This window comes from Equus quagga, chromosome 11 (genome assembly GCF_021613505.1).
Source record: "Equus quagga isolate Etosha38 chromosome 11, UCLA_HA_Equagga_1.0, whole genome shotgun sequence".
Taxonomy (NCBI): Eukaryota; Metazoa; Chordata; class Mammalia; order Perissodactyla; family Equidae; genus Equus; species Equus quagga.
Window position 1 is genome coordinate 58,149,177 of NC_060277.1, and position 25,755 is coordinate 58,174,931.

The 25,755-nt window shown below is 51.7% G+C and overlaps 1 protein-coding gene across 5 annotated transcripts; it reads right to left on the reverse strand.

Annotated features, from left to right (window-relative positions):
* Nucleotides 1-361: 361 nt before the first annotated feature.
* Nucleotides 362-21,514, reverse strand: SLC47A2 (solute carrier family 47 member 2). 5 transcript variants are annotated; one of them, XM_046674198.1, is made up of 17 exons: nucleotides 21,355-21,514; nucleotides 20,281-20,382; nucleotides 19,938-20,006; nucleotides 19,002-19,150; nucleotides 18,249-18,291; nucleotides 15,547-15,591; nucleotides 15,209-15,306; nucleotides 14,632-14,729; nucleotides 13,486-13,599; nucleotides 12,617-12,684; nucleotides 11,548-11,641; nucleotides 10,597-10,672; nucleotides 10,092-10,161; nucleotides 4,149-4,281; nucleotides 3,977-4,071; nucleotides 3,212-3,314; nucleotides 366-2,291 (listed from the first exon to the last, which is right to left on the reverse strand). In XM_046674198.1, exons 1-17 carry the CDS (start codon nucleotides 21,475-21,477, stop codon nucleotides 2,071-2,073), a joined length of 1,701 nt encoding a protein of 566 aa, XP_046530154.1. In that variant the 5' UTR covers nucleotides 21,478-21,514; the 3' UTR covers nucleotides 366-2,070. The 5 variants fall into 5 exon arrangements, with proteins under 5 accessions (XP_046530157.1, XP_046530155.1, XP_046530154.1 ...); XM_046674197.1 differs by having other exon boundaries at nucleotides 367-2,291; nucleotides 11,533-11,641; XM_046674199.1 differs by lacking the exon at nucleotides 19,938-20,006 and having other exon boundaries at nucleotides 365-2,291; nucleotides 11,533-11,641.
* Between the last annotated feature and the right edge of the window lie 4,241 nt (nucleotides 21,515-25,755).

Consider the following 25,755-nt stretch of genomic DNA (forward strand, 5'->3'; position numbering starts at 1 on the left):
TAATATTCTTAGTGTGGAATCTCAGATATGCCCTATTGGAGACAATGTTTTGCTCATAAGTTTTCTCCAACTATAAATCCATTTTTCGCCCTTATCCAAGGTGGCATTTGTCAACTTTACGTCATGCTTTCTCGTTTTAAATTCTTAGCCAAGGGGCTGGCCCTGTGGCCGAGTGGTTAAGTTCATGCACTTGGCTTCCGCGGCCCGGGAGTTCGCCAGTTCGGATCCTGGGCGCAGACATGGCACCGCTCATCAGGCCACGCTGAGGTGGCATCCCACATGCCACAACTAGAAGGACCCACAACTAGAGTATGCACTTATGTGCTGGGGCTTTGGGGAGAAGAAGGAACAGAAGATTGGCAACAGATACGAGCTCAGGTGTGAATCTTCAAAACAAAACAACACACACAGACTGTACATTGTTAAGCAAAAACTTGTTAGCCAAGAAGATTTTCTTCAAGCTTTACTTTGCTGTCTTTTGTGGGTTTTTGTTTTTTTTTAAGTACCTATCTGGTAAATAGGTTTATTCTAACTACATCTTCCTATCCCCATTTGCTGATCTAAAACAGGTGTTTCTGTAAGCATATTCATAGAACACTAAGAAGATTTTACACAAGAATTGGTCCCACTACCAATCGTGTCTACCAGGGATTTGTAAAGCACACCAGCATATTCAAGGATCCAAGGCATAGAGGACCTTTGAAGCAAGTGTGTTTCCCAAGGCCACTTACCATGGAGCCTTTTTCCTCAATACCTCTTAACCTTAGACACACTTGCGGAAATGGTGACGTTACTGTTCTGTGCTCTGTACCTAGTTTTGTTTGGGTGCTAGAAGCTCACTAAGGTATTTGTGTCACAGACCAGGTTATAGGCTTCTCCCTTCCTGTAAATGGGAAGCCTGGAATGTCACTGTGGACGCTGAAAACAGCATGGAACTGAATTCCAATAGCATGCAAAACAGGTTTACATTCTGTGCATTATTCTTTCCTATTGGCCTTGATCAATACATCCATTTTGTCTGTCAATGTATTTATAGCTACTGGTGTTGAAAGGACTGTGGCAATGGGAGGCAGACTGCCCTCCACTTTTTTTTTGGTGAGGAGGATTGGCCCTGAGCTAGCGTCTGTGCCAGTCTTCCTCTACTTTCCATGTGGGACGCTGCCACAGCATGGCTTGACGAGTGGTGCTAGGTCTGCGCCCGGGATCCGAACCTATGAACCCCGGGCCACCGAAGCAGAGCGTGCAAAGTTAACCACTACACTACTGAGCCGGTCCCCGCCCTCCACTTTTGATGGTGGTGTGTGGCCTGATTCAGCATGGAGCCTGAAAATGCTCACTCACCAGTCCCAGGCCTCAAAGCAAAGCATGCTCACATTTGGATCAGCATCGAATTTGTGAGGCTGTGTGGCCAACTGATCTGGGTTTTGCTGCCCTTCTTTATAGCATATCACTCCTTTAAGAACAAGTGTTTCTCAAGGTCTGTGTCAAGTGGAAATGCCGATGGGTGGGAGGGGAGGTGAAGAAGGGTCTGTGGACAGCTACCACTCCCTTGTCCAGGTTTCACAGCACCTGTATCTGCAGGGGCACGTGGGGCCGGGAGCAGATGGGGGTCGCAGCGAACGGGACTGCCCAGACAGGGCCTGCCAGGCCCCTTTGCAGAACTTCCCAGAGGCTTTGTGAACAGACCTCGGCAGCAGACTCTGCTTAGGAAGTATGTAATTTTTAATGTAACAGTGGTTTTGCAGTTTTATTTTGGTTGGAAATCTCCAGTGTAAAGCTGTTGACAGTATTGAATAATAGTAGCCATTCCAGGATTCTCACTCAGTCAGCGGATGTCTTCTCGGGGGAGCAGTCCAGGTCACAGGTGAGAGAGCGGATTTGCCCACGGCAGAATTGTCCGTCTGCACGATTCAGACCCCTCATGTCACATGAGGTGCTGGCTGAAGGTGTCGAGGAGCGGTCCAAGGCGCCCACCTGCCCTGGATCCCGTCACTGCTTTTGTAGGGTGGGCCCGTGTGTGGGTGGTGGGACAGCCACTCCTGGCTTCCCTTCTGTCTCCAAGCTGCTTTGCTAGTGCCTGGTGGCCAGGACCCTGATGACGAGCCCCACGGCCAGCGTGGCTGACGCTGCCCCCAGAGCAGCCCCACGGCGAAGGGCCAACTGTTTCACTGACAGTCTGCTGGCAGGAGCTGAAAGGGCATGAGCTGCTTCTGGAGTCCTGAAGAGGTCTAAATGGCACCCAGGCCTTGAGTACGTTGTCAGAGTAACGCCAGGGGAGCCACTCATAGCCACTGCAGAGGCAAACAGGAACAAACTCAGCAGGACTGGGGGCTGAGTGGGAAGAGCTGTGGCCGTGGAATCAGGAGGCCCAGCTGCATTCGTTACACTGCGTGCCTGGTTAATTGACCTCTGCACCTTACAGCGGAAAATGCCTGTACAATCGAAACAAGCCTGCCTGCTCTACTCGACAGCAGGACCGGCGGAGGGAACTCTGTGGGAGAGCATCTTAGACTGGGAATTTGATGTATAGATAAAGGTCCTCCTAAGGTCAGGTGAGGCATGTTCCCGTCTGAGCCTGTCCTTGAGGTGGCATATGACATCAGACGTAACTCAGTAGGACTTCAGAGCACATGTTAAATGCTTAGTCGACCGTGCCTGGCCTTCCCTCGTGACTGTTTTAGTCGCCTGGCTCACTGCAGCACCGGTCAGGCGTAGCCCAGGATGCAGCGAGGCCACTGAGAGAACTAGGGGCCTGGTGTGCTGTACAGGTGGGCCTGGCGCTCAGCACCGAGTCGGGGCAGGAGGCTCCTGAGCTGGGGCCATGACTCATGATATAAACGCTGGGCTGCTGTCTGTCTCGTGGGGTGCACAGAGGTAGACCGGGGAAGTAACCCCACCCCAGTTAGTCAGGCCAGGCTGACCCGCCTGGGCTGACAGCTGAGGGCCAGACCTCAACTCAGCCTTGCTTCCTCATTCGAGAATGGACACGGCTCACAGCCTCACGAGGCTAAGGGTGTGAAGTACTTTGTGCAGGCCTGTTACATAGTAGATATTGGTGGTGTGTTGCCGGCACGTAGGACATTTTCATGCTGAGAGGAAGAAAGGCAGCTGGGGCTCGCATGGTTCCCAACTGCTTAGGCACACTGGCAGCCAGGAGCCACGTGCCGCTGGCATCTGTGTGTGCCCAGCAGCAGCACCCTGACGGCGTTACCTGAAGAGACCGCAGCGTCCTCAGGCCCGGGGCAGGGGGCCACGCGTGCAGTGTCCACCGTGCTCTCAGCGCTCTGCTGCTGCAGCCCCGCGTGTTTCTGAGCCTAAAGGAGAAAGCTGGCCAGGTCAGCCTGCAGCCCTCTCGTTCCCCACTGGCTCCATCTCCGCCCTGCCTTGAAAACGTGGCACGCCAAAGCAGAACGTATTCTTAGTTTTAGAGGAGCTTTAAAGTGGTGCTGTTTTAAATCTATATTTATCCATTTTAGATGCCAGGAGGACTTGACCCACACACAAAGACAAAACCATACCCTGCTGGGATTCAGGTCTTTGACAGGACGTTCCCCTCTGCGCTCTGCCTTCAGACTAAGCTGTGCCTTTACTGTGTCTGAAAAGCAGATGCTGGCCTGCCCTGTTTAAAGGCTTCATCCAAGAGGATGGTGGCCAGAGTGATGCTATTCTCTCTGCCAGGGTCACAGTGCACTCTCGGGGGCTCGTCTGGGTTCAGGCTGGATTGACTGAGCTCCTTGCTTTTGTGTGGTTTGCAGCAGTGGGGCTGGCTCAGGAAGGTCTGGGTGTACGTTTCTCTGCTGCTTATACCGGCACTGTCTGGGGCCAAAGGACAATGACAGGAGTAGCTGTTGAGGCCGAGGTGGCCCCTCGGTGACTGCGCATGCGCAGCTTCTACCACAGCTCCCTGCTGCTGGGGCCCGCCGTCTCTGGGCCTTTCTGCGGAGCGGTCGCTCCGGGCCAGGGGCTGCTGGCTCACCTCCTCCGCAGCCAGCTTCCAGTTCATGCGGGCAGTGTAGACAATGAAAGCAGCAGCTGCCAGGAGGACACAGGCCAGCATGCCCAGCCAGAGGCCTGAAGGAGACAAGTGACACTGGGGAGAGTGACCCGTGACCACCCAGGCCTCTCCCGACTTTTCCTCACACACATACCCATGATTCTCATTCCGACCACAAAGGTCAGAACGATGCCTAGCGGGAGGCCGACGATGTAATTCGTGATCGCATTCACGACGGCTCCGAAGGCCTGCTTGCCGCTTCCTCTCAGGATTCCGCCATAGACACACTGGGAGGGGAAGCAGGGGGTGAGCGGTCAGTAAGGAGGAGGCTGAGGGCGGGTCTCGTGCCGCAGCCACTTCTCCCGGCAGCGCCCCCTGCAGGGCCTCACTCAACCCCACACCCCGAGGAGGAGTGTTCTTATGCCCCTTCCTTCCAGGAAGAGACCCCCGTCAGAGAGGTCAGCTCACTTGCCCAGTGTCACACAAGAGTAGCTATGCTTTGAACACAACTCCAGAGGCCCATCTTTACCTCCTCACCGTTATTGCCTCACTAGAAAGTAAAGGTAAAACTGGTGACCAAAAACCAGCCAATCTGGGAAATTGGACTAACTTCGCACGGAGATGTCATGTGCTGGTTTCCTACTGCTGCTGTGGCAGATTACTGCAAACTTAGTGGCTTAAAACAAGACGTGTTTATTATTTTACACTTCTGGAGATTAGAAGTCCAAAATGGATTTCAATGAGCTAAAGTCAGGTCTGGGTCCTTTTGGAGGCCCCAGGGGAGAATCTGTTTCCTTGCCTTTTCCAGCCTCTGGAGGCTGCCTGCATTCCTTGGCTCGTGGCCCCCATGGAGCAGTGGGATCACTCCAACCTCTGCTTCTGTCTCCACATCTTCTCTGACTCCTTGCCTCTCTCTCACTTATCAGGACCCTTGTGATTACATTCTGATTCTAAAATACATATGGAAATGCAAACAATCTAGAAGAGCCAAGGCAACTTTGAAAAAAAAGAGAGAGAACAAAGTTGGAAGATTCATACTAACTGATTTCAAAACTCACTATAAAGCTACACTAATTAAGACATGGTGGTATGGGCATAGGGTAGGCATATAAATCAATGGAACAGAATTGTGAATCCAGAAATAAACCACTACATTTATGATCAATTGATTTTTGACACAGGCAAGAAAATTCACTGGGGAGAAGAGAGCCTTTCACACACCAACCAATAGTGCTGGGGCAACTGGACATCCATATGCAAAAAAGTAAACTTAGACCCTTGCCTCATACCATACACAAAAATTAATTCAAAATGAATCATAAATCTTAGAGCTAAAACTAGAAAACTTCTAGAAGAAAACATAGGAGAAAATCTTTGTGACCTTGGGTTAGGCAAAGAGTTCCTATATATGACAGCAAAAGCATGAGCCATAACTGAAAAGAAATTGAGAATTAGACTACATTAAAAGCGCTGATTTTTGCAGCTCGAAAGATACCAGTAAGAAAATGAAAGAGAAGCCACAGGCTGAGCTTGCAAATCACATATCTGAAAAAGGACTTGTATGTAGAACATATAAAGAATTCTCACAACTCAGTAATAAGAAGGTAAGTGTTAGGGGTTGAATTGTATCCTCCAAAAAGGTGTTGCGGTCCCAGCCCCCAGTACCTGTGCATGTGACCTTGATTGGAAATAGGGTCTTTGCAGATGGATCAAGTTGAGATGAGATCGTTAGGGTGGGCCCTAACCCAGTATGACTTGTTTCCTCATAAAAAGGGGAAATGTGAACACGTAGACACGCACGGAGGGAAGATGATGTGAAGAGACATGGGGAGAAGATGGCCATCTATGAGCCGAGAGCAATCCTGAGGCCGCCAGAAGCTGGGGGAGAAGCCTGGCACAGATCCTTCCCCAATGCCTTGAGAGGAAGGCTGGGCCTGCCAACACCTTGATTTAGGACTTCTGGTCTCCAGAACTGTGAGACACTGAACTTCTATTTAAAGATGCTCAGTTTTTGTTACTTTGTTACAGCAGCCTTAGCAAGCTAATAGGACAAGCAGCTCAATATTTCAAGTGAGCAAAAGACTGGAATAGACATTTCACTAAAGAAGACATACAAACGGATAATAAGCACACAAAAAGGGGCTCAACATTAGTCATTGGAGAAATGCATATTAAAACCACAATGAGATACCAGTATAGGCCCACTAAGATGGCTGTCATAAAAATGAGAAACAATCCCAGAAAGTTACTTTGTGGATATCAGTAAACTGATTCTAAAGTTTATGTGGAAAGGCAAAAGACCCCAAATAGCCAACACGATACTGAAGGAGAACAACGTCCGAGGACTGACACTACTCCACTTCGTCTTCACTGGAAAGCTACAGTTGTCAAGACGGTGTGGTATTGGTGAGAGAACAGACAAACAGACCAGCAGAATGGGACGGGGAGCTTGGATACAAACCACACGAATAGTCAACTGATCTTTGACAAAGGTGCAAAGGCAATTCAACGGAGAAAGGGTAGTTATTTTCTAGAAACGGTGCTGGGACAGCTGGACATCCGCATGCAAAAACATGAATCTAGACATAGATTTTACACCTTTCACAAAAGGTAAAGTGGATCAGATATCTAAGTGCAAAATGCCAAATGTAAAACTCCAAGAAGATAATATAGGAGAAAATCTAGGTGACTTTGGGTTTGGTGATGACTTTTTAGATATGATACCAAAAGCACAATCCATGAAAGAAAAAAATTAAGTTGGACTTCATTGAAATTAAAAACATCTGCTCTGTGAAAGACACTGTTAAGAAAATGAGGGCTGGCCTGGTGGCGCAGTGGTTAAGTGCGCATGTTCCGCTTTGGCGGCCCAGGGTTTGCCAGTTCGGATCCTGGGTGTGGACAGGGCACCACTTGGCACGCCATGCTGTGGCAGGCGTCCCACATATAACGTAGAGGAAGATGGGCACAGATGTGAGCTCAGGGCCAGTCTTCCTCAGCAAGAAGAGGAGGATTAGCAGCAGTTGTTAACTCAGGGCTAATCGTCCTCAAAACAAAGAAAAAAAGAAAGAAAGAAAATGAAAAGACAAGCCACAGACTGGGAGAAAATCTTTGCAAAACACATATCTGATAAAGGACTGGTATCCAAAATATAAAAAAATTCTTAAAATATGAGAATAAGAAAACGCCTCAATTTTAAATTAGGCAAAAGATCTGAACAGACACCTCACCAAAGAAGATATACTGATGGCAAATAAGCATATGAAAAGATGCTCCACGTCATATGTCCTCAGGGAATTGCAAATTAAAACAACAGTGAGATACCACCCTACAGACTATGAGAGTGGCTAAAACCCACCACACTGACAATGCCAAACGCTGATGGGGACATGGAGCAACAGGAACTCTTCTTCATCGGTCGTGGGAATGCAAAATGGTACAGCCACTATGGAAGACAGTTAGGCAATTTCTTACAAAGCTAAATAGAGTGTCACCATACTATTCAACAATCATGATCCCAGGTATTTACAGAAAGAGTTGGAAACTATGTCCACACAAAAACCTGCACAAGAATGTTTATGGCTTTATTCACAATTGCCAAAACTTGGAAGCAACCAAGATATCCCTCAATGGATGAATGGACAAACTGGAATACCTAGACAATAAAGCACCAGTGCTGAAAAGAAACGAGCTAGCAAGCCATGAGAAGACACGGAGGAACCTTAAATGCATATTACTGAGTGAAAGAAACCAATCTGAAAAGTCTACATATTGTATAATCCCAACCATAAGACATCCGGAGAAGGCAAAACTGTAGAGACAACAGAAAGATCAGTGATTTCCAGGGGTTGGAGGATGGGGGATGCTGACAGAAGGGAAGAAATGAATGGGTGGCACTCAGAGGGTTTTTATGGCAATGAAATGATTCATATGATACTTTAATGGTAGATACGAGGCACAGGACATTTGCCCAAACCCAAAGAATGTCCAGCACCAGGAGTGGACCCTACTGTGCACTGCTACGCACTTTAGTTAACAATGTGTCAATATTCTTTCCTCACTTTAACAAATGTCCCTCACTGATACAAGATGTAAATAACGGGGGAAACTGAGGGGAGAGAGGGGCCTATGGGAACTTTCTGGATTTGCTGCTCAATTTTTCTCTGAACGTAAAACTGCTCTTAAAAATAAAATCTTTTTTGTTTTTGTTTAAGACAAACAATACCAAGAATTGTCAAGCAAGCGGAAAAACTGGAACTCTCATACGCTGCTGGTGGGAATGTAAAATGGTACAGCTGCTTTGGAAAACAGCTCAGCAGTTTCTTAAAAAGTTAAACATAAACTTATCATTTGACCCAACAATTCAACAACTAGGACTCTACCAAGAGAAATGAAGACACACGTCCATGCAAAGGATTGTACATGAATGTGCCCAGCAGGCGTAACATAACAGCCCAAACCAGCAACAACCCAAATGTGCATCAGCTGGTGAATGGATAAACAAAATGTGTTATTTCCACACTAGGGTCTATTATTTGGCCACAAAAAGGAATGAAGTCCTGAAAAATGCGACAATATGTATGAACCTCAAAATCATTATGCTAAGTGAGAAAAGCAAGTCCCAAATGCTATATATTGTATGATTCCATTTGTATGAAATGTTCAGAAAAGGCAGTGTTCAGAAAGACAGAAAGCGAATCAGTGGGTGGCCTGCGGCTGGCCGTGGGAGCAGGGATTGACTGTAAGAGAGGCTCCAGGAAATTCTGGGAGTGACGGAAATACCCTAAAACCGGTTTGCAGCAATGGTTGCACAACTTGAAATCTACTTAAAATAATTGAATTGTGCACTTAAAATCTGTGAATTTTATGGTATGTAAATTATAACTCAATAAAGGTATAAAAAATACAAAATAAAAATATGCCCATGGGAAACATAAATTAAGAATAATATAAATATTGCCAGGAGGAAAGATGGTAGAATGCAGACACACGAGCGAGAAAGACCTCACAATCGCTAGCTGTGTATTTGCTTCCTCGACAGAGAAGGGCTGCCCACTGGGGGGGAGGCATGCTTAATTCAGGGAGAAATGCAAAGCTGTTCCCAACCTTTAATTGCAAGGATTTCTCAGTTGTGACCTCACCTCAGAGCTAGAGAGAAGATAGGAATAGTGTCCTTAACAATATCCTACGACAAAAGCAATAACAGATCCCATGGGATAGTTTCTTTTATTGTTCTGTGATAAACGCTATGGAGATGATGCCGAAACGCAGCCCAGAGAAAGCGGCTCTGCTGAGGCTAAGAACACTGAGTGCCCAGCTAGATTCAAAGGTGAATCCTGGAATATGCAGTGGACAGGAGAGAGGGCACTGAGTCTTTTGGAGAAGTCCTACATAAATAGAATTTCTCTGAATGGGTTATTTTTTTTATTAGAGTTGATGATAATTATCGTACAGGTGTTTCTGCCCAGGCCGCCGACCCAGCTCACCCTTCTGCAGAGCCATTGGATTCTATGCTACGGATGCCTTCCTGAGGAACTCACAGAACTCAAGATGTAAACTGGAAGACACAGGATTTCAAATTCTACTTTTAAAATGACTTCACTGCTTTTTCATGTCATGCTTTTAACAATTCACACAATTCCAGTCTGCTCTAAATGGGACCTGTCCTTTAGTGACCAAAGGAGCCGAAAATTCAGGACCCTCTGTATTCTGGGTTGACTCACTCCTCGGAAATGTCCCTTTGCTCTGGCAACCGGCTATGGTTGCTGTTGAGTTCCTGACCGGCTGAGGGCATGGGTCACTGCCCAGGGCCCCAGATCCTGAGGAATAAGGAAGGAAAAGATTTGTGAGCTTACACTGGTGCAATTTTTCAGTGTTTGGCTAATCTGTGTTCATCCTTTGGCTTGTTGGAATTGCAGAAGAGAAGGGGAGTCTGTGCTTTGAATAATAATGAAACTAATGTGAGCAAATACGTTGGGCACTAACTCTACAGCTAGCCCTTTACGTGGATTGATGAGCTAATCCTCACAGCCCTGTGAGGCCCCAGGGAGAGCTCATGGACTTGGTGGGGGTCAGGCTACAGATCAGAGCCTGTACTCACACAGATGGCCTCAAATAGATGAAAGACGATATAAATCGGCAAGACCTCGTTCACCAGGTCAATGACTTCTCTGCAGAGAAAACAGGAAAGAAGGTTCATTTGGACCGCTAAGACATGACCACTCTTGGAGGCCCATTTGTATTCCTTCCGTTCTGCCTCCTCCCCCAGATTTTCGGAATAGAGATACTTACCCACACAAACGCAACTGACACCCCTGGCCCTGAGTTTCTGTACATCTATGGGCCACATCTTAAACCCCAGAAGACCCCCCACAATTTTGAACTGCCCTTTGATTAGCATCTTGTCTATGGGAAAGCAAGTGGTGGCGTCCACGGCCCCGGTAGACAAGCACAGATGCTGGCTTCCTCCCACTGAGAGCAAAGTCAAAGCTAGTCCCGCTTCCTGGGGATCCAGCCCCAAGCCTGGCATGTGACGAGTCGCTGAGGACCAGCTGGGAACCACTCTGACATTTCCCAGAAGTCAGTGAAGAAAACTGATTACCTACTCATCATTGGTAAAAATATGCCCCAGTTTATTTTTCACAACACTCAACAGGATGCCCACAACCAGCCAGGCGCCAACTGGAAGAGACAAAAGGAACAACATTTGGCTGACCCCAAGCCGTGGAGGAGCCTAGCTCGGGTCAGTGCAAGTCAACTGAGCCATCCATACCCAGGAGCTTGAAGTCCCTTGCGTTAGGGTCATTCATTTGGACTGAGACATTTTTGCAGTCCCATAGGAAGGACAACATAGAGAATGCCTGTCCTCCTGTGGTTCTCAAAGTGGGGTTCCTGGACCAGCAGCATCAGCATCACCTGGGAACTTGTTAGACATGCAGATTCTCAGGCCCCCGTCTCCAACCTACTGAAGCAGAAACTCTGCTGGGTGGGGCCCAGCGATCTGCGCTTTGACACAGCCCCCCAGGGCATTCCAGTGCAGTCTAAGGCCTGAAAACCCCCACTCTCCACAGACAGCGGATCTGAATCTGTTAGCCTCAGAAAGCAGGGGCACGATGGAGGATGCAAGACTGGTCACTCTGAGGGGTGGGATGGGCAGGGCCCAAGCTCCTGGGGACGCTGTGAGGGCAGGCCTACAGAAGGACCCTGGATGGCTGGAGGAAGAAGCCTGGGGAGGAAGGGCCTTCACAGGGTCACACAAAGGTGAGTGATGGAAACTGGCAAGCTGTCCTCAGGAGAGCCCGAGGCCCCCAGCAGGAGGGGTGGAGTGGGCAAGTGGCACAGCAGGCAAGAGAGATGCTGCTCGGGCAGCTGTCCATGCATCAGCAGGGGCTGTTCTGGGCCAGAGGACAGGTATAGCAGGTTTGGAAGGTAAACTCTTCGGCTCCCACGGCCAGCCCTGCCTCCAATGTGCCAGGCCCTCCCCTGGCCTAGGCCTTGACTTTATACCTTTCCAAGTTCCCCCAGGAGAGGACTCTGCCCACCTGTGCAGAGCACACCTGAGATGGCCGATCGCTTAGCTTGCACAGTATCTGCAGCTCCCAGGGCCGTCCCCACGCGGACACAGACTGCCATGCTGAGTCCCATGGGAATCTGAGATCAGAGATAAGAAGGTGCCATCAGTGGAGCCAGCCTCCTGCCCCTGGGATGGGGTGGGTCCTGAGCCAGGACAGGCCTGGGCTGGAGGTGGAGCAGCCCTTCATCCTGGGCCAAGAAGGAGGAGAGCAGGCAGACAGGATGGATCCCAGGGAGGTGGCATGAGGAGACAGGGGTGTGCACGGCTCCTGATGGCCGGCAGGCGATTCTGAGGTTGGAAGCCGGGGCGAAGAGACTCCAAGCGAGCCACCAATCCGCCCCCACCTGCTCCATCAAACGTCACAGGCACACAGCCTTGCCACCAAAGTCAGCGTGCTGGCAAAAACTCAGGAGTGAATGCATTTTAAAGAGGTGAATGTGATCTTAAGGACACCAGAAAAGCTCCCTGTAAGAAAAAAAATTCTGTGGAAACCATTTTTAAAAATAAAAATCACCTTATAAATTAATTTTGTAAGTACAGATTTCTGTGACTCCCTTGCTTAAAGCTGGCGTCAAAGACTGGCAGGTGCGTATGAGTGACAATGGACAACTCCTGTCTCTGTGGGGAGAGGAGAGGAAATGCCTCCACGGGGTCTGCTGTCACCCAGCGCTCAGCAGCTGGGGTGTGCAGGAATGTGGGCTCACTGCTCAATGCAATTTCCCATTTTTCAAGAAAATTCAAAGGTGAAAATCACATCCAACTTGTGATGTGAAATCTCCCAACTTTAAATGGGAGATTTAACTTTAAATTAATTCAAAAAAATTCTAACATCATGTAAATTCAATATTCCCTTGGCGGAGTGACCGTGGGCTACCTGCGTGTGAGTCTGTCAGGGCCGGGACCTCATGGGCATGGGAGGTCTGGGAGGGCCCCTCAGGAGATGGAGGTGGCCTTTGGGGTGACAGCCTGCCCCTCCTCCTATGACACCGCCAGGCCATCAGGCAGCTGTGCCAGGGCGGAGCGTGTGGTGAAGGTGCCCTGAGGAGCCTCACCATGTAGATTACGGTGGCCACCTCGTAGATGACAGCCTGGGCAGAGAGGTCCAGCACACTGAGCAGGCCTGTGGGAGAGGCACACAGTGAGAGCCTGGCCCTAGGGCCAGCTCAGAGACCCTGGGCTGACAGAATGCCCCTCTGCTTTGGAGGCCAAGGGGCAAATGATTTCGAAGGGCAGATTTGCAACAAAAAATGTTCCCAGTTGGCCTTCAGACTTCCAGGAGAATCCTGCCCAGTTGCTATGGAATTTCCTGCAGGCTGTTCCTCTGCCTGGTCTGTCCTTCAAGACAAGCTCCTCTGCGTATGTGGCATGTGGCATGGTGAGGAAGGGAGAAAACTGGACCAGCACCAGGAAACCCCAGTCCAGGTCTCAGCCCTGCCACTCCGTGCTTCTGCATGGCTCTGGGCAGTCCCTCTGGTTCTCAGGGCTCAGTTTTCTCCTCTGTAAATAGGGACAGGGGGTGGACTGCAAGGGCTCTCAGGGCCATCCCAGTCCTGGCCTTCTGACACTCAGGCCGTTTGAATTCTGTGTGAGTGCTCTGCTGGGTACACATTGCGCCAGGTGAGAGCCCCACACCTGCCAAGCCCGCCCACGCTCGTGCCCCAGGATTTCAATCTCTCCCTCCCTCATTGACCCCCTGGGGTGCCCACTCAGTGCCGGGTGCCCACTCAGTGCCAGTCCCACACTGGGCCGTGCTGGGATCCCGACACAAAAGGCACGGGCCTGCCTTCACAGGGAGCTCACAGCCTGGTGGGGAGCAACAGACCCACCAGGGGCTGGGCTGGTGAACTACCCATCCTGGGGAGGCGGCTTCTGAGCTGGGTGAGCCCCCCACACAGTTCCCCACCCGCACTCTTCCACATACCCATGAGGAAGCTCCCGATCTCGTAGGCCCACCACTCAAGGCATATCATGAGCATGCTGGGGACAGCCAGAGAAAGGAAGGGGCCCCAGTCCTGCAGGCACCGGCTGGACCAGCCTGGGAACGGAAGCCCCAAGAGCTGAGCAGCAGCCCCCCGGGCGTGTCCACCCCTGGGCTCAGCTCACAGCTCCAGGCGCTTGGCATTTTGCACAGGGCATGCCAGCTGGTCCAGTGCTGGTAGGGTGGGAGGGGGATGCAGGGACAGAGCACCAGCTCACCTGGCCCGCCGCACAGGGCGGCTCAGGATGGGAGCCTCGGGCACTGGTGGGGGTCTCCACTCTGCGCCAGACACCACAGGATCTTGGGCAACTAACCCTGCCTTTCTGGGCTCTATTTCCTTAACTGAAAATTTCAGTCCTTATCTTTGCTCTCCTGCCTGAAAGGGTTGTTGGGAGGATGGCATGAGATCAACGATGCCAAAAGGATTCATCCTAAGGTAAACAGGGCTATGCAGACTTGCAGAGGGGTAGGATCACGTGGGACTCCCCCTCCCCCGAATGAGGCCCCAGGGCCCTGAGAGCTGTTCCAGCAACACCTGAAAGGGGAGCCCACAGTCTACAGAGTTGGGTTTCAGGAGGCAGAAAGGCTCGGAACCTGAGGCCCGGGAGTAAACAAGCACGGGTCCAAGTGCAGGCCCCACCATGTACCACCACTGGCATTTTGGGCAAATTACTTAACCCCTCTCCGTCTCGATATCCTCCATATACATAAAATGGGGATAATAAGGTGTTGTGAAGTCTAATTGAGGTTGGGAATGCCAGGCACTCGGCCCACTGCTGACCCCTAGGATTTTCTCCATGTTATCACTCTAATCCCTATCCTGAGATCAGGGAGCCAGGAGCAACCAGAAAGTCCCTGGGCCTATCTCCAGCAGGACTCTGCACCGTGACACGTTAGATGGGGGAACCCCGGGCCTTTGGGATGCAGGTGCTGAGGGGTGGAGCAAAGGAGAGGGGGACCTGAAACAGGGTTCCCCCAAAAGGACTCAAACTGGGCCCTCTGCCTGCCAAAGGAACGCCCTGGGTCCATGTTAGGGGCCCGCCCGGTGCTCATCTGCTCAGCCCCCAAGGCCAGGACAGCCCTCCACACCTGCCCACGTCTCCAGGTGCAGCTTCTTCTGCACAATGTAGAGGAAGAGGAAGATGGTCTGCACGAACTGGGAGATGGTGTTGGCGTAAGCAGAGCCCCTGGGAAGGAGGGAGAGCAGGGCTGGGGCCAATGGCTGACTCTGGCCCTGGCGGGCAGAGAGCAGCTCGCCTGCTTAAGCCAGCATGGGGAGGAAGGGGGCACACGCATGGCTTGGCCAGCACCGCAACCCTGGGATCGGCCTCACCCAGGAGCCATGGGTGCCGCTGGCACCATTACTACAGTGTCCTGAGGCCCACCCTGCCAGGTCCCCACTTTCAGCCTCTCCTCGTGGGCTGGGGCAGGGGTGGGGAGTGGCTCCCCTCTCTGTCCTTGGTGGGGCATCCCCCAGAACCCAAAGGACCAGCAGGCTCCTCTAATTCCCCATGACCTCCCACTTCTGGGTGACACAGCCAGCCTCCACAGTCCTTGTCACAGGTGAGGCAGGGAAGGTGACTGACCTGCCCTGGTCAGGGGTGGGGTGCTCAGTGGGCAGCGCTTCCCAACCGGGCCCCTGAAGCCCACCAGCCCCAGTGCTCACCTTACCCCCAGGCTCAACAGGGAAACCAGGACGTAGTTGGCCAAGCAGTTGATGCAGTTACCCACAACACCACTGAGGACTTGGGGCCAGATGATCCCCTGAAACAAACGAAATCTGGCCTTGCTAAGTGGCGGCAGGAATGAGGGGATGTGTGTAAGCCCGGGCAGGCTGGGGGTTGGAGAGAGGCTGGGGACACGCGGCTCCTCACCGGTGCCTGTGCCAGAGGCCAGGACACATCTCCGGAGGTTCACAGGTGGTGCAGAGAGGGAGAAAGCCCCAGTGTGGGAGAGGGCAGTGTGCTGGGGGATGGGGCCCCCCCTCTAGCCCGGGACCTGTACCTGATTTTGCAAATATTTTGCCAGCAGGCCATAAAGAAAACTCGCCTGTATAAAATAAAACAAACACACACACACAAATAACCAACAAAAAACTACCAAAAAAAAACCACCAGATCAACATTAACAGATATTTCTTGGATACCTGAATTCAGTTACTTCGCCAAAGTATGTCGTGTCTGGGACCCTGCAGGTGGGCTGAAGCCTGTGCAGCCACCTGATGTGTGCCCTGGCCCTGCCCATGGGGGACAAGACCCCTCAGGGCTCCCGCTCTGCCCCAGGGGGAGAGAAGCAGGCAGGCGGGGAATGCTGGCTGTCCCGGCTCTGGCTGCCAGTGACAAAGATCTGCAGGGAATGGCCTTAGACTGAGGGAGCGGTGGGAACAGAGCAGTGCTGGCCCCCAGCAGCCTCTGCTGCGTGGGTTTAAGACCCCACAGGCGAGGTGGGCCCTTCCCTGTCTGGAGGACAGAGGGCCATGTGTGTCAGTGTGTGTGTCGGGAGCACTACACCCGGTCTGTCTGTCTTCTGTCAAAGCCTGGCCCAAGGCCTGCGCCTTCCTACCCCATCCCGTCCCTTAGCCCTCTGCTCTCTTCAGTGGCAACAGTGACTAAGAGTGCAGGGCTGGAACTAGACTGCCCGGGTTCAAATACTGGCTCTGCCTCTCAGGAGCTGTGTGATCTTACGCCAGTTACTTAACTTCACTGGGTCTCAGTTTCCTCATCCATAATGGGGATAATAGTGTGTGTGCGTGTATAGTAATGTGTGTATACTTAATCTTTACACATATATGCAAAGTTAATATTGCAAAGTGCTTATAAAACAGTATTTGTCATACTTAAGCATTCCAAGTGTTAGGTTAGTATTATTAGTCATTATTATTACTATTTGATCAGCAGTTAAATTTTGCAGCAGCATTTTCTGGGAGGGACTTGCTCTATTTGATAAAGGAGTTGCCACAGCGATCTTTCTAAGCTGTTTTCCCTGGCCCAGCCCCAAAGAGCCCTATCTGACAAGATACTACTCCCTTGGTCTGAAGTGCCTGAGCATGGTTGCTAGGGGGACTTGGAGGAGAAAGATCAGCCTTTTCAGGTGGTTCCCATGATACAGAAGAAATCTGGAGCTTACTGGGCCCCAAGAGGTTATGGTACTGGCCTTACGGACAGGTGGGTGAGGCTGGGGTACACCCTGCCAGGCCCTGCATTCACCCTGACCCACCCCTTCCCAGCTCCCTCCTCAGAACTTCAGCCCTGCTGCCATGGAGAATGGGGGGTCCTGCGGTTCCAGAGACAGAAGACAAACTCTGGCTGCATGGCCGTCCCTGACGTGCTGCCAGGCGGTGACGTGTCTCACCAAGCTACAGCAGAGCCAACAGTGCAGCCGTGGACTCGAGCAGATGCACAGACCACTGGGTCAGGTTAGAAATCTCAGAAACTGACCTGAGTAGATACACTGCTTACTTCGTATTTAATAAATTAATGGAGAAAGGCGAGACTATTCAATAATTAGTATTTGGAAAAGTTTGTTAGATAAAGTCTTAAATGTAAAAATAGAACCGTAAAAGGGTTCAAAGAAAATATGGCAAATGTTTATATAATCTTGCAATGGGTTAAGTGTTTTTAAACTCATGAAAGACAGACACAATAAAGGATAGGATTTATGGATCTGTTATATATACATTAAAAATTCTTCAAGTTAAAAATATCAAAAAAATTAAAAGGCAAACGACAAACTGAAAAATGCTTGTGACTTGTATGACAAAGGGTTAAGATGTTTTCCAGCACAAGTTAAATGATTATTTAACATGAGTTAAATGATTAGAAAAAGATTAATCCACTAAAATAAGCGAAGAGTATGGACAGTTCACAGAAGAAAAACAAATGCTCAATACATATATGAAAAAATGTTCAACTGCATTAGCAATAAAATGCATATTAAAACAACTTATTTCTAATTGGAAAAAATGTTTACTAATAATACTCTGTGCTGATGAGAGTGTTGCTAATGGGGGTAGAATTTGTACAAATTGGTATCAAAAGCCACTGACAGAGCAACTCTAATTTTAACAAGACATCTGAAGGAAATCACTACACATGTTCACAAAGATTCTCCTACAAGAATGTTTATCACAATCTTGTTTATAATAGCAACTACTGGGAACAACCTAAATACCTAAGAAAGAGGGATTGGTTAATAAACTACAGCGCTGTGGGGTACTCTGGAGACTTTGAAGCAGATGTTGTACACAGCTGCTTAATCATATCGAGAGACTAATGACATATTTGAAAAGGAAAAAGCAGGTTATAATACAATATACACACATTGGCCCCATTTCAAACTATACGTGTGTGTGTGTTTGAACACACATACCCGTGAATAGAAATGATCCTGAAAAGAGATATTAGCCTCTGTTCTCACTGGGTGGTTTGATTATAGGTGATTTGAAATGTTTCTTCCCTGTGCTTTCCACAATTTCTCCGATACAGGGTTTTCTAATCAGAAAAAAAAGTCATTACTTTTTAAAAGTTCAATCTACCCCGACTGGAATGGGAACTTTTCTCCTGCCCTGTCAGCCAACGTCACGGCACAGTGGGAAGTCGCTGCCGGCTGATGGTTCTCCCCAGCAGACCAGGTGGAAAGGCCCAAAGCCAGAATTGAGGGGAGGATAAGGCCAGCCTCCTCCCAGCCCGGCAGACAGTGGCACTCACCGGCAGTGCTGGGACGAAAATCAGCACATACTCGTGGGTCAGCCTGCAAGAGAACCAGAAACTCCGGAGCCAACCAGGCCCTGCCCTCTGAGACGGGGGCAGGCGCTGCCCCAGGGGCATCCTGGCAGCGCAGGTTTGAGGACAGGCCTTGCCAGCCCCCACACATCTCGGCCAAGACAAGCGGCAGTCAAGGGGTGCTGCTCCCACATGCTGGGAAGGAGCCTGGAGAAGGAGCCCAAGGACACAACCATGGGCCCTCCTGACCAAGGAAATTAACTTCGGAGGGACATCTGGTTTGTAAGGGCAAAAAAAAGGTTATATCTTACCAAGGAATAACCAAATGAAATGCACATAATATAAAATGAGCAAAGTGTTCCCATTAGAGGGGACATTTCCAAAATTAATAATAAACTATAATTTATCAGAAACTGGTTTGTCCTCTTTCTCCTTTTTTGGAATATGGGGTAGTGCATGCTTGATTTCTTCAAAAGCATCTGTGAATCTCCAACTATGTATGTGCTGAGACACAAATGCCAATAATGTGCAAATCTCTTATTTTCTCCTTTCCTCCTAAATTAAAACTGGCCATTTGTCTGCCCCCTGTGGTCACAGCTGGAGAGAGAGAATCCCAAAACCAAACCCTGGAACCGTCCCCAGAGGGGCTGCACTTGTGACCCAGAGAAGCAGGGGGCCTGAGGGGTGGGCTTCTCTGGGGGTTCCCTCCCCAGCTTCCCGGCAGGAGCCAAGCAGTACCTGGACACATCCGGGTCCTGCCTGAAGAGCAGCAGGATCTGCTGGGTGTTGAGGAAGAGCGCCCAGCAGGGGAAGCAGCAGAGGAGGAGCACCAGCACGCCCCTCTGCAGGATGACCCCCACGTGCTTCTTGTTGGGGCTACCAAAGCTCTGCAAAACAGCCGCGCCCGGGCTCAGACCACCCACGCCCTCAGCACTGTCCTCTGTCCTCCGCTGAGCCCGGCCAAGGCCTCGACCTGCTGGTGGTGCCGGTGCTGTGAGAGGCACCCAGCACATGTGGGCACCCGTCAGCACTTCAATAGCAGGCATCCGGCCCCCTCGATCACAGCCTGGGCGGCTCCCTCCCCAGGGCCTCAGCCACTCAGAGATCTAAGGGCAGCTGTTGACAGCACCAGCTCTGCGCCAGGAGCTGCACCGCCTCTGTCCACCTGTTGTCCTCAGGTCTTCAAATGTGCCTCACAGGGAAGGTGTTCCTCCCCCACATCACAGCTAAGGCAAGGGAGGCCCCGAGACCCTTTGCCAAGTCTCCCTGCTGGTCAGTGGCAGCCAGGACCACACCCAGGTCCCCAGGTCCCCCATGAGCACAGAACCCTTGGTGGGGAGCTGAACCCCACTGGGCTGTGGGCCCCTGAGGGCAAAAGGGTCCCATCTGTGCACCTCCAGCATTTGACACCCAAGGTCAGGGAACTGTCTCCACCCTTTTCCCTCCGTGGCTTTCTTGCCTGTCTACACGGACTATCTCAAAGGAGAGGGTCTGGCTCCCTGACAGCGCACGGTCCTTGGAGGTAGATGGGGGACAGCTGCCCCCAGGGCGTGTCTGAGGGGCTCCCAGATCCAGGGGCACTGAGGGATCTTTGGTGGGCTCCCACCCCCTGCTGTTTTAGCAGCAGCTGAGGAATTGGCTCTGCCCCTGCCCAGCCCCAGGACGTCCACCCACCTGGGACATTAAGGTGTCACATGCCATGGACAAGCCAGATCCTATGGAAACTCCACAGACATTGATAAACTGGAACCGCACACAGGAAAAAACACAGGGCTTGTCAGACCAGGCCCGAGGGGCAGAGCCTGCATCCTGGGGGGAGGCTGACCAGCAGCAGCTCTGATGTGCAACTGAGCCAGATACCCCCCTCCTGGTCCAGTCCTGCCTGCCCAGTCTGGGTGTCATTGGATGAGGCCCTCAGGTCCCAGCTGTGAATGCAACTGTCAGCCCTCATGCTCTGTGTCTGCTCCCTGGAGGCCCAGGTGAGAAGCTTGGGAGAGAACGGCCTTGCGGTACTCACGGCCACTGAGAGGGTCACCGACGCCAGCTCCACCTTGCCTAGGTGCCCGCAGAACACCGAGCTCACAATGTAGATCATGAAAGTCAGCACCTGGAACAGAAACTGAAGGACAGCGGCCAGGGTCAAGGGCCCCGCTCAGCCCTGCCCACCCCACAGCTTCTGCCCCACACAGCCCAGCCCCACACTGAGGCCTCTCCAGGTCCTGGGGGCCTCAAGCCAGGACGCACAAAAAACACTCCTGGCCACTGAGCAAATCGCCTTCACCTGGGGAAGCGAGCAATGTGGCCAAGGCTGACGCAGCAGCCAGGGCTGGAAGTCAGGACCCCTGAGTCCTGCTCGCCTTCTGCCCTCAGCAGCTGCGTTAAACTCCAGGCTCCAGGTTCCCTGTCTAAAAGTGCAGGAATGCATGAGAAGCAACTAGCACAGGGCCTGGAGCGCAGACAGCTGGATGCAAACCTGCAATACTGCTACTGATATTATACTCATTTGGTTAGGCCACATACAGACAGAAAAGGAGCGGAATAAGATACACCAAAATCCTGGTAATGGCTGTGTCTAGGTGGTAGGATTATAGATGAATTTCTTTCTTCTTTATAACCTTTTGTTTTGTCTGAAATTTTTACAGGGAGCACATATTGATTAGTCTTTATGGTCAGAAAAAAATGTATCATCTATTTTCCTGTTGGAAATAAAATGGGCAGAGGGCCCCTTCTTCCCCCTGCAAAGCTTCACAGGCGAGACCTATAGGCTCCTACATCAATGGATCCCATTTGTCATTGGGGTGTTTTCAATCCAGCCTTCCTGTGAGTTTCTGAAGGAGGACACAGCCACCCCGCGTGAGTAGGGGCTGCCTGCTGGTGAGTGAGGTCAGGCCCCACTACCACCCTGGGCACTGTCCAGGGATAGCCATCCTGCTGTCACCTGCTCTGGGTGGCAGCCTCTGATGCAGCCTGGATGTGGTGAACATGGGCACTTTCTGGGAAACGGTGCAAGCAGCCCCTGGCACACCTCCATGTCATGCCTATATAGCATCTGACCACCAGCCTCACTGGCCCCTCAACCCCACCTCCTTACCAGGGGTCCAGAAAGGACCAAGAGCGTCCATGCCTCGGCCCCAAAGCCAATGGGAACCAGCCTGCGGAGGGTAGGGCAGCGGTCCCCTCGGCCTGGGGGATCTGTGTTCTGGATGCTGTCCATTCCAAGCCTGGGCCACTGGCCACCCTGTGCCCCTGAGCACTCCCACAGCTAGCCTGGCCCAGCCAGCCCATGCCACCTTGCAGCCTGGTTAATGAGTAAGGGGCGGGAGGAGGGGCCACAGCATGTGCCCTGCCTCCCTGGGCACTGTGCCCCTCCTGCCCAGCCCACTGGCTCTGGCACTAGGAGAGGACAGGACAGAGCCCTGGGCACTTGGGAGTCACCGAGGCTGATGCCTGTGGGTGCCTTGTGTCTGCTCTCCCAGAGGAGTCAGCACAAAGTCCCTGAAGCACAAGGTTTGGGGCAGTGCGGAGGCGTGCTGGGCCTGGGGGTGAGGGCAGGGCATCCGGGCTGGGGGTGCAAGGTGCTGAATGTCTTACACCTTGGCATGTTCGTGCCCACGATGACTCCCATTTCACAGATTAAGAAATGGAGATTCAGAGAGGTGGGTGGCAGAGCCGAGGTTCCATCAAGGCTGGCAGCCTCCACAGCCCTGCCCTGGGAGGGGGGGAGGTGGGAGGGGGCAGGGCCTGGGGCCAGGAGCTGGGACGCCTGGGAAGAGTCCCCTAGCCCTCCCCGTGCTCATCATCCCTTTTGGCAGCATCCCTGAGAGCCAAGGTGACCCCCTTGGGCAAGCAGTTCCTGCCATCCACTTTGCCCTGTGAAGCTGTCCCATGCCTACCAGTCTACCGTCTATTCTATTCTTTGCAGGGGTGACCTGCGACCCACCAAGGACAAACAAGGCAGTGCAGACCAGGGGCGGTTCATAACTGCCCCCTCTCTTGGCCTAGTCCTGGATTGGGCTTTAGAGTGTGGGTTCAGCCAGGAAAAGGAGGGCCAGCAGGAGGAGTAGGCAGGACAACCGGCCACGGGAGGCCTGGGCTCCAGTCACCTCAAATGCCCAGCTGGGTTCCCACACTCAGGCCCGCAGGGAGGGATCACCTGTGGGAACTGCGTGGAGGGGGTAGGGAGCAGACCCTCGAAGGAGAGGAATGAGGTGAAAACCAACAAAGGTGTGCACCACAACCCACTCCATGGTGGTCCTGCACACACACCCCTCCCCAAATACACACAACTCCTTTCTCTGTGCAGAACTTCAGAATGTCCACTGGCTTTTGCATCTGGGTTACCTGGGTGATGTATATTCCTTTGCTCATTCTGTTGAGTTTCTATTGTAATATTCTACGACCAGTGCACTAAACCGTAAATGTAACTACAGCCCACAAAGAGGAAAAGAAGGCACTTCATTACCATTGTAATGATTATTAGTATACGACACAAAAAGGGAGGAATACGATTAAAAGCCACAACCCTCCAGTTAGAAGGTCACGGCCAGTTATGACATCACGCCTCCAATGGCTTCTCCACATTCTTCTCATCTTTGGCTAGTTCTCCGCGGGGGTGGCATCCTCTTTGGAAAGGGTGACTGAAAGCCTTTCTTTACTCCAGGGACCTGAGCCTCTGTGGCCTCTGGTGTGTGAAGCATATTCTCTCCCACACTCCCTTCAGGAAGTCAGTCCCTGGGACCTGGGGGGGATCGACCCTGGTTAGGAACAAAGGGTCGGGGGAGAGGGGGAATCCCTGACTCTCCACTGCGATGCATGGCAGAGGTGACGCGGTGGGAACTGCTTCCTCCAGGTGTGGGTTTTCAGGATCTCCAAGTTCTCCAAATGCTCCCAGATATGACTTTCAAATGACTGTGGTTCCAACCTTTTCCAGTGAATGCCCTACTTTTATTGCAGTCATTACAAATTCAGCCCGCACTGCCATGGTTCAGCAATCGGCAGACTCAGCCTCCCAGTTTGTTTTTCTGGGATTTCAGCCAGTGGAAGCTGACATGGAGTCTCAGAGCAGCACTGCAGACAGGTCCCTGAGCATCGGCCCGCGGCTAGGTGGGAACTCGGAGGGCTTAGCCCCTGCCCGCTCTCTAAGTTGGCCTACACTGTCGGGAGCAACTGTGCCGTCCTCCCTGTGGCATCCTTGGTGGTCTCAGACACTACACCCTAGACAGATCAGTCATTCAGTGCTCGGTGACAGAGGCCACGGATCCCCGTGACTTTGGGAGCCTCCTCATTCTCAGAGGAAAACTTGTTCCTAAGCCGCCTCCTTCCCCTGGGGCACTGTGGCCGACCACTTCCTCCCGTGTGCCAACTTCTGTGTCAACCACGGCTCTTTGGAGGAAACAGTAGAAACTAACTTGAGGTAATGCCAGAAGAGCAAGAAAGAAAGGCAGGAGGGGGTGGGAGGGAGGGAATAATTACTGGTAGGTGACCTGGAAGAAAGTTGAGCAACCAGCCTTGAGAAGGAGAGAATCAGGGCAACTTTGGACTCAGGGTTTTTAAGGGCAAGCGTATGAGAAGACTCAGCTCCAAGCACCTTCAGTACCAGAGGTAAATTCCTGGGAGACTGGGGCAAGAGCCAATCCATGATGGCGCAACCCAGCGAAAAGAGGCTTATTCTGCTTGCTGCAATCTGGTGCCAATCAATTGAAAACAAGCTGGTGGTTGAGAAAGGAAAATTTACACGATTAGCCAGCATAATGGGAAGATGGCGGACTCGTGTCCTGAAGAACGGTCTTAAAATCCTACAGAAGCTTGAGGCAGTTCTATAGGGGAAATGGCCAGGGAAGGAGGGGGTTAGGAATGTCGACCATCCGGGGGGACAAACTTCAAGGCACCACATTATCTCTTTCTTCTGTCATTCATGATGGGTACCAATGTAGAATTTCATCATGTTGCTGGGGAACTCAGAGAACAAAGTTGTCTTATCACAGCTGGGAGATTACATAAGCAAGAGTCACAGAACTAGCAGGTCACGTATGTCGTAAAAGCGAGAGGTGCTTAATCACCGAGGCTGCGTGCAAGCTAGAACGTATTCACAGAGACTAGTGAGTCGGGGTCATAGATAGAATATTGCTTCCTTTCCTTTCCCTATGTTTCCCTCATGTTAACTTAAGATCTAGCAGTTACAATGGGAATGGAGGAGGAAAGTTGGAAAGGAGGGAGCTGTGGACCACCTGGAGTGGAGCTTGTTGGTTCCTCCAAAGGATGGGATGCTGTCCAGATTTAAAAAAAAAAAAATGGTACCACCTGTACATCCTGTTTTGGTTATCTGTTACGGCATAATAAATGACCCCGAAACTTAGTGTCTTAAGTCATCCACCCTTTATATCATGACTCTGGGCTGCTGGGATCAGCGGGCTGGTGCTCTGTCTGCACCTGGTGGAGCTGTGTGGGCAGTCACCGGGAGGCTCACCAGGGCTGGACTGTCACAATGGCTGGCTGTCAGCAGGCTACTCCGAGGCTGTCACATGGTGCACTTGCATCTTCCTTCACAGGACCTCTCTGTAGCTTGGGCTTCTCATAGTGTGGAGCTGGCCCCAAGAGGGCCCATTCCAGGAGTGCAAGAGGAAGCTGCATCCATGTCAACACCCAGCCTGGAAAGTCACACAGGTCACTTCCGCCTGTTGGCCAGAGCTAATCCCAGGGCTAGCCCAGACTTCACGAGAGAGGAAGCAGCTTCCGCTTCCTGATGGGAGGAGTGCCGAGAATCGGCAGAGTCTGTGATCCACCGCTGACACACTCACTCTCCCTCCTTTCTTCCGTCTCCATTCTCTCTTCTCCTCCTGTCTTCTCTGCCCTGTCCAACCCGCTTCCCACACCTTGGCCCTGAGCCAAGGCAGAGTAAATGAAGTCTCCTAGACTCAGAGGTGAGGGGGCTCAGGCCTGCCCAGGACCCTCCCAGGGAAGAAGCACCCAAAGCCACAAGGTCCTGGGAAGGGTAGGAGGTGGGATCAGGGGGGTTGGGGAGTAAAGACTCATTGTAAGTCCCCCCCCAACACACCCCGGGGTTAAGGTGGCTTCCAACCCAGAGGGAGTCTCCTCCAGGTGGCTGATTCCCCGTGCCTGGCGACCTCACTGTGCCACGAGCTGGGAGGGGCTCAGCAACCATGGGGTAAGCAAGCACGTCTGGAACCAGGCCAGGAGCCACTGACCTAGGAAAATTGGGAGCCCAGCAACCTTGGCGGGGCCTCGGGTTCCCCGCTTGCCACAGAACAGCTGCAGCAAACTCCAGCACAGAGCCATGCCAAGGCGATGCTGTCTCCAGCTGTAACTCCTGCAGCACCAGGAGGACAAGTCCCCCTGGGGATGAGCCTTGGCCTGGACCCTGCTCTCGGGTGAATGATTGCCTGGAGTCCTGCCAGGCACAGTTGGTGCCGCACCTCTGTTAACCTTTCCTTGCTTGGTTACACTTCACCAGGCCTGAAGCCAGTGCATTTGC

What these genes read in the sequence shown, in the direction of transcription:
- SLC47A2 (XM_046674197.1), bottom strand. Translation starts at nt 21,477, where the DNA reads ATGGACAGCATCCAGAACACAGATCCCCCAGGCCGAGGGGACCGCTGC. An exon ending in GTGACACCTTAATGTCCCAG is followed by an intron (nt 19,151 to 19,937) that starts GTGGGTGGACGT and finishes GCTGTTTTGCAG; the next exon opens with AGCTTTGGTAGCCCCAACAA. An exon ending in GCACCTGGAGACGTGGGCAG is followed by an intron (nt 13,600 to 14,631) that starts GTGTGGAGGGCT and finishes TTCCGTTCCCAG; the next exon opens with GCTGGTCCAGCCGGTGCCTG.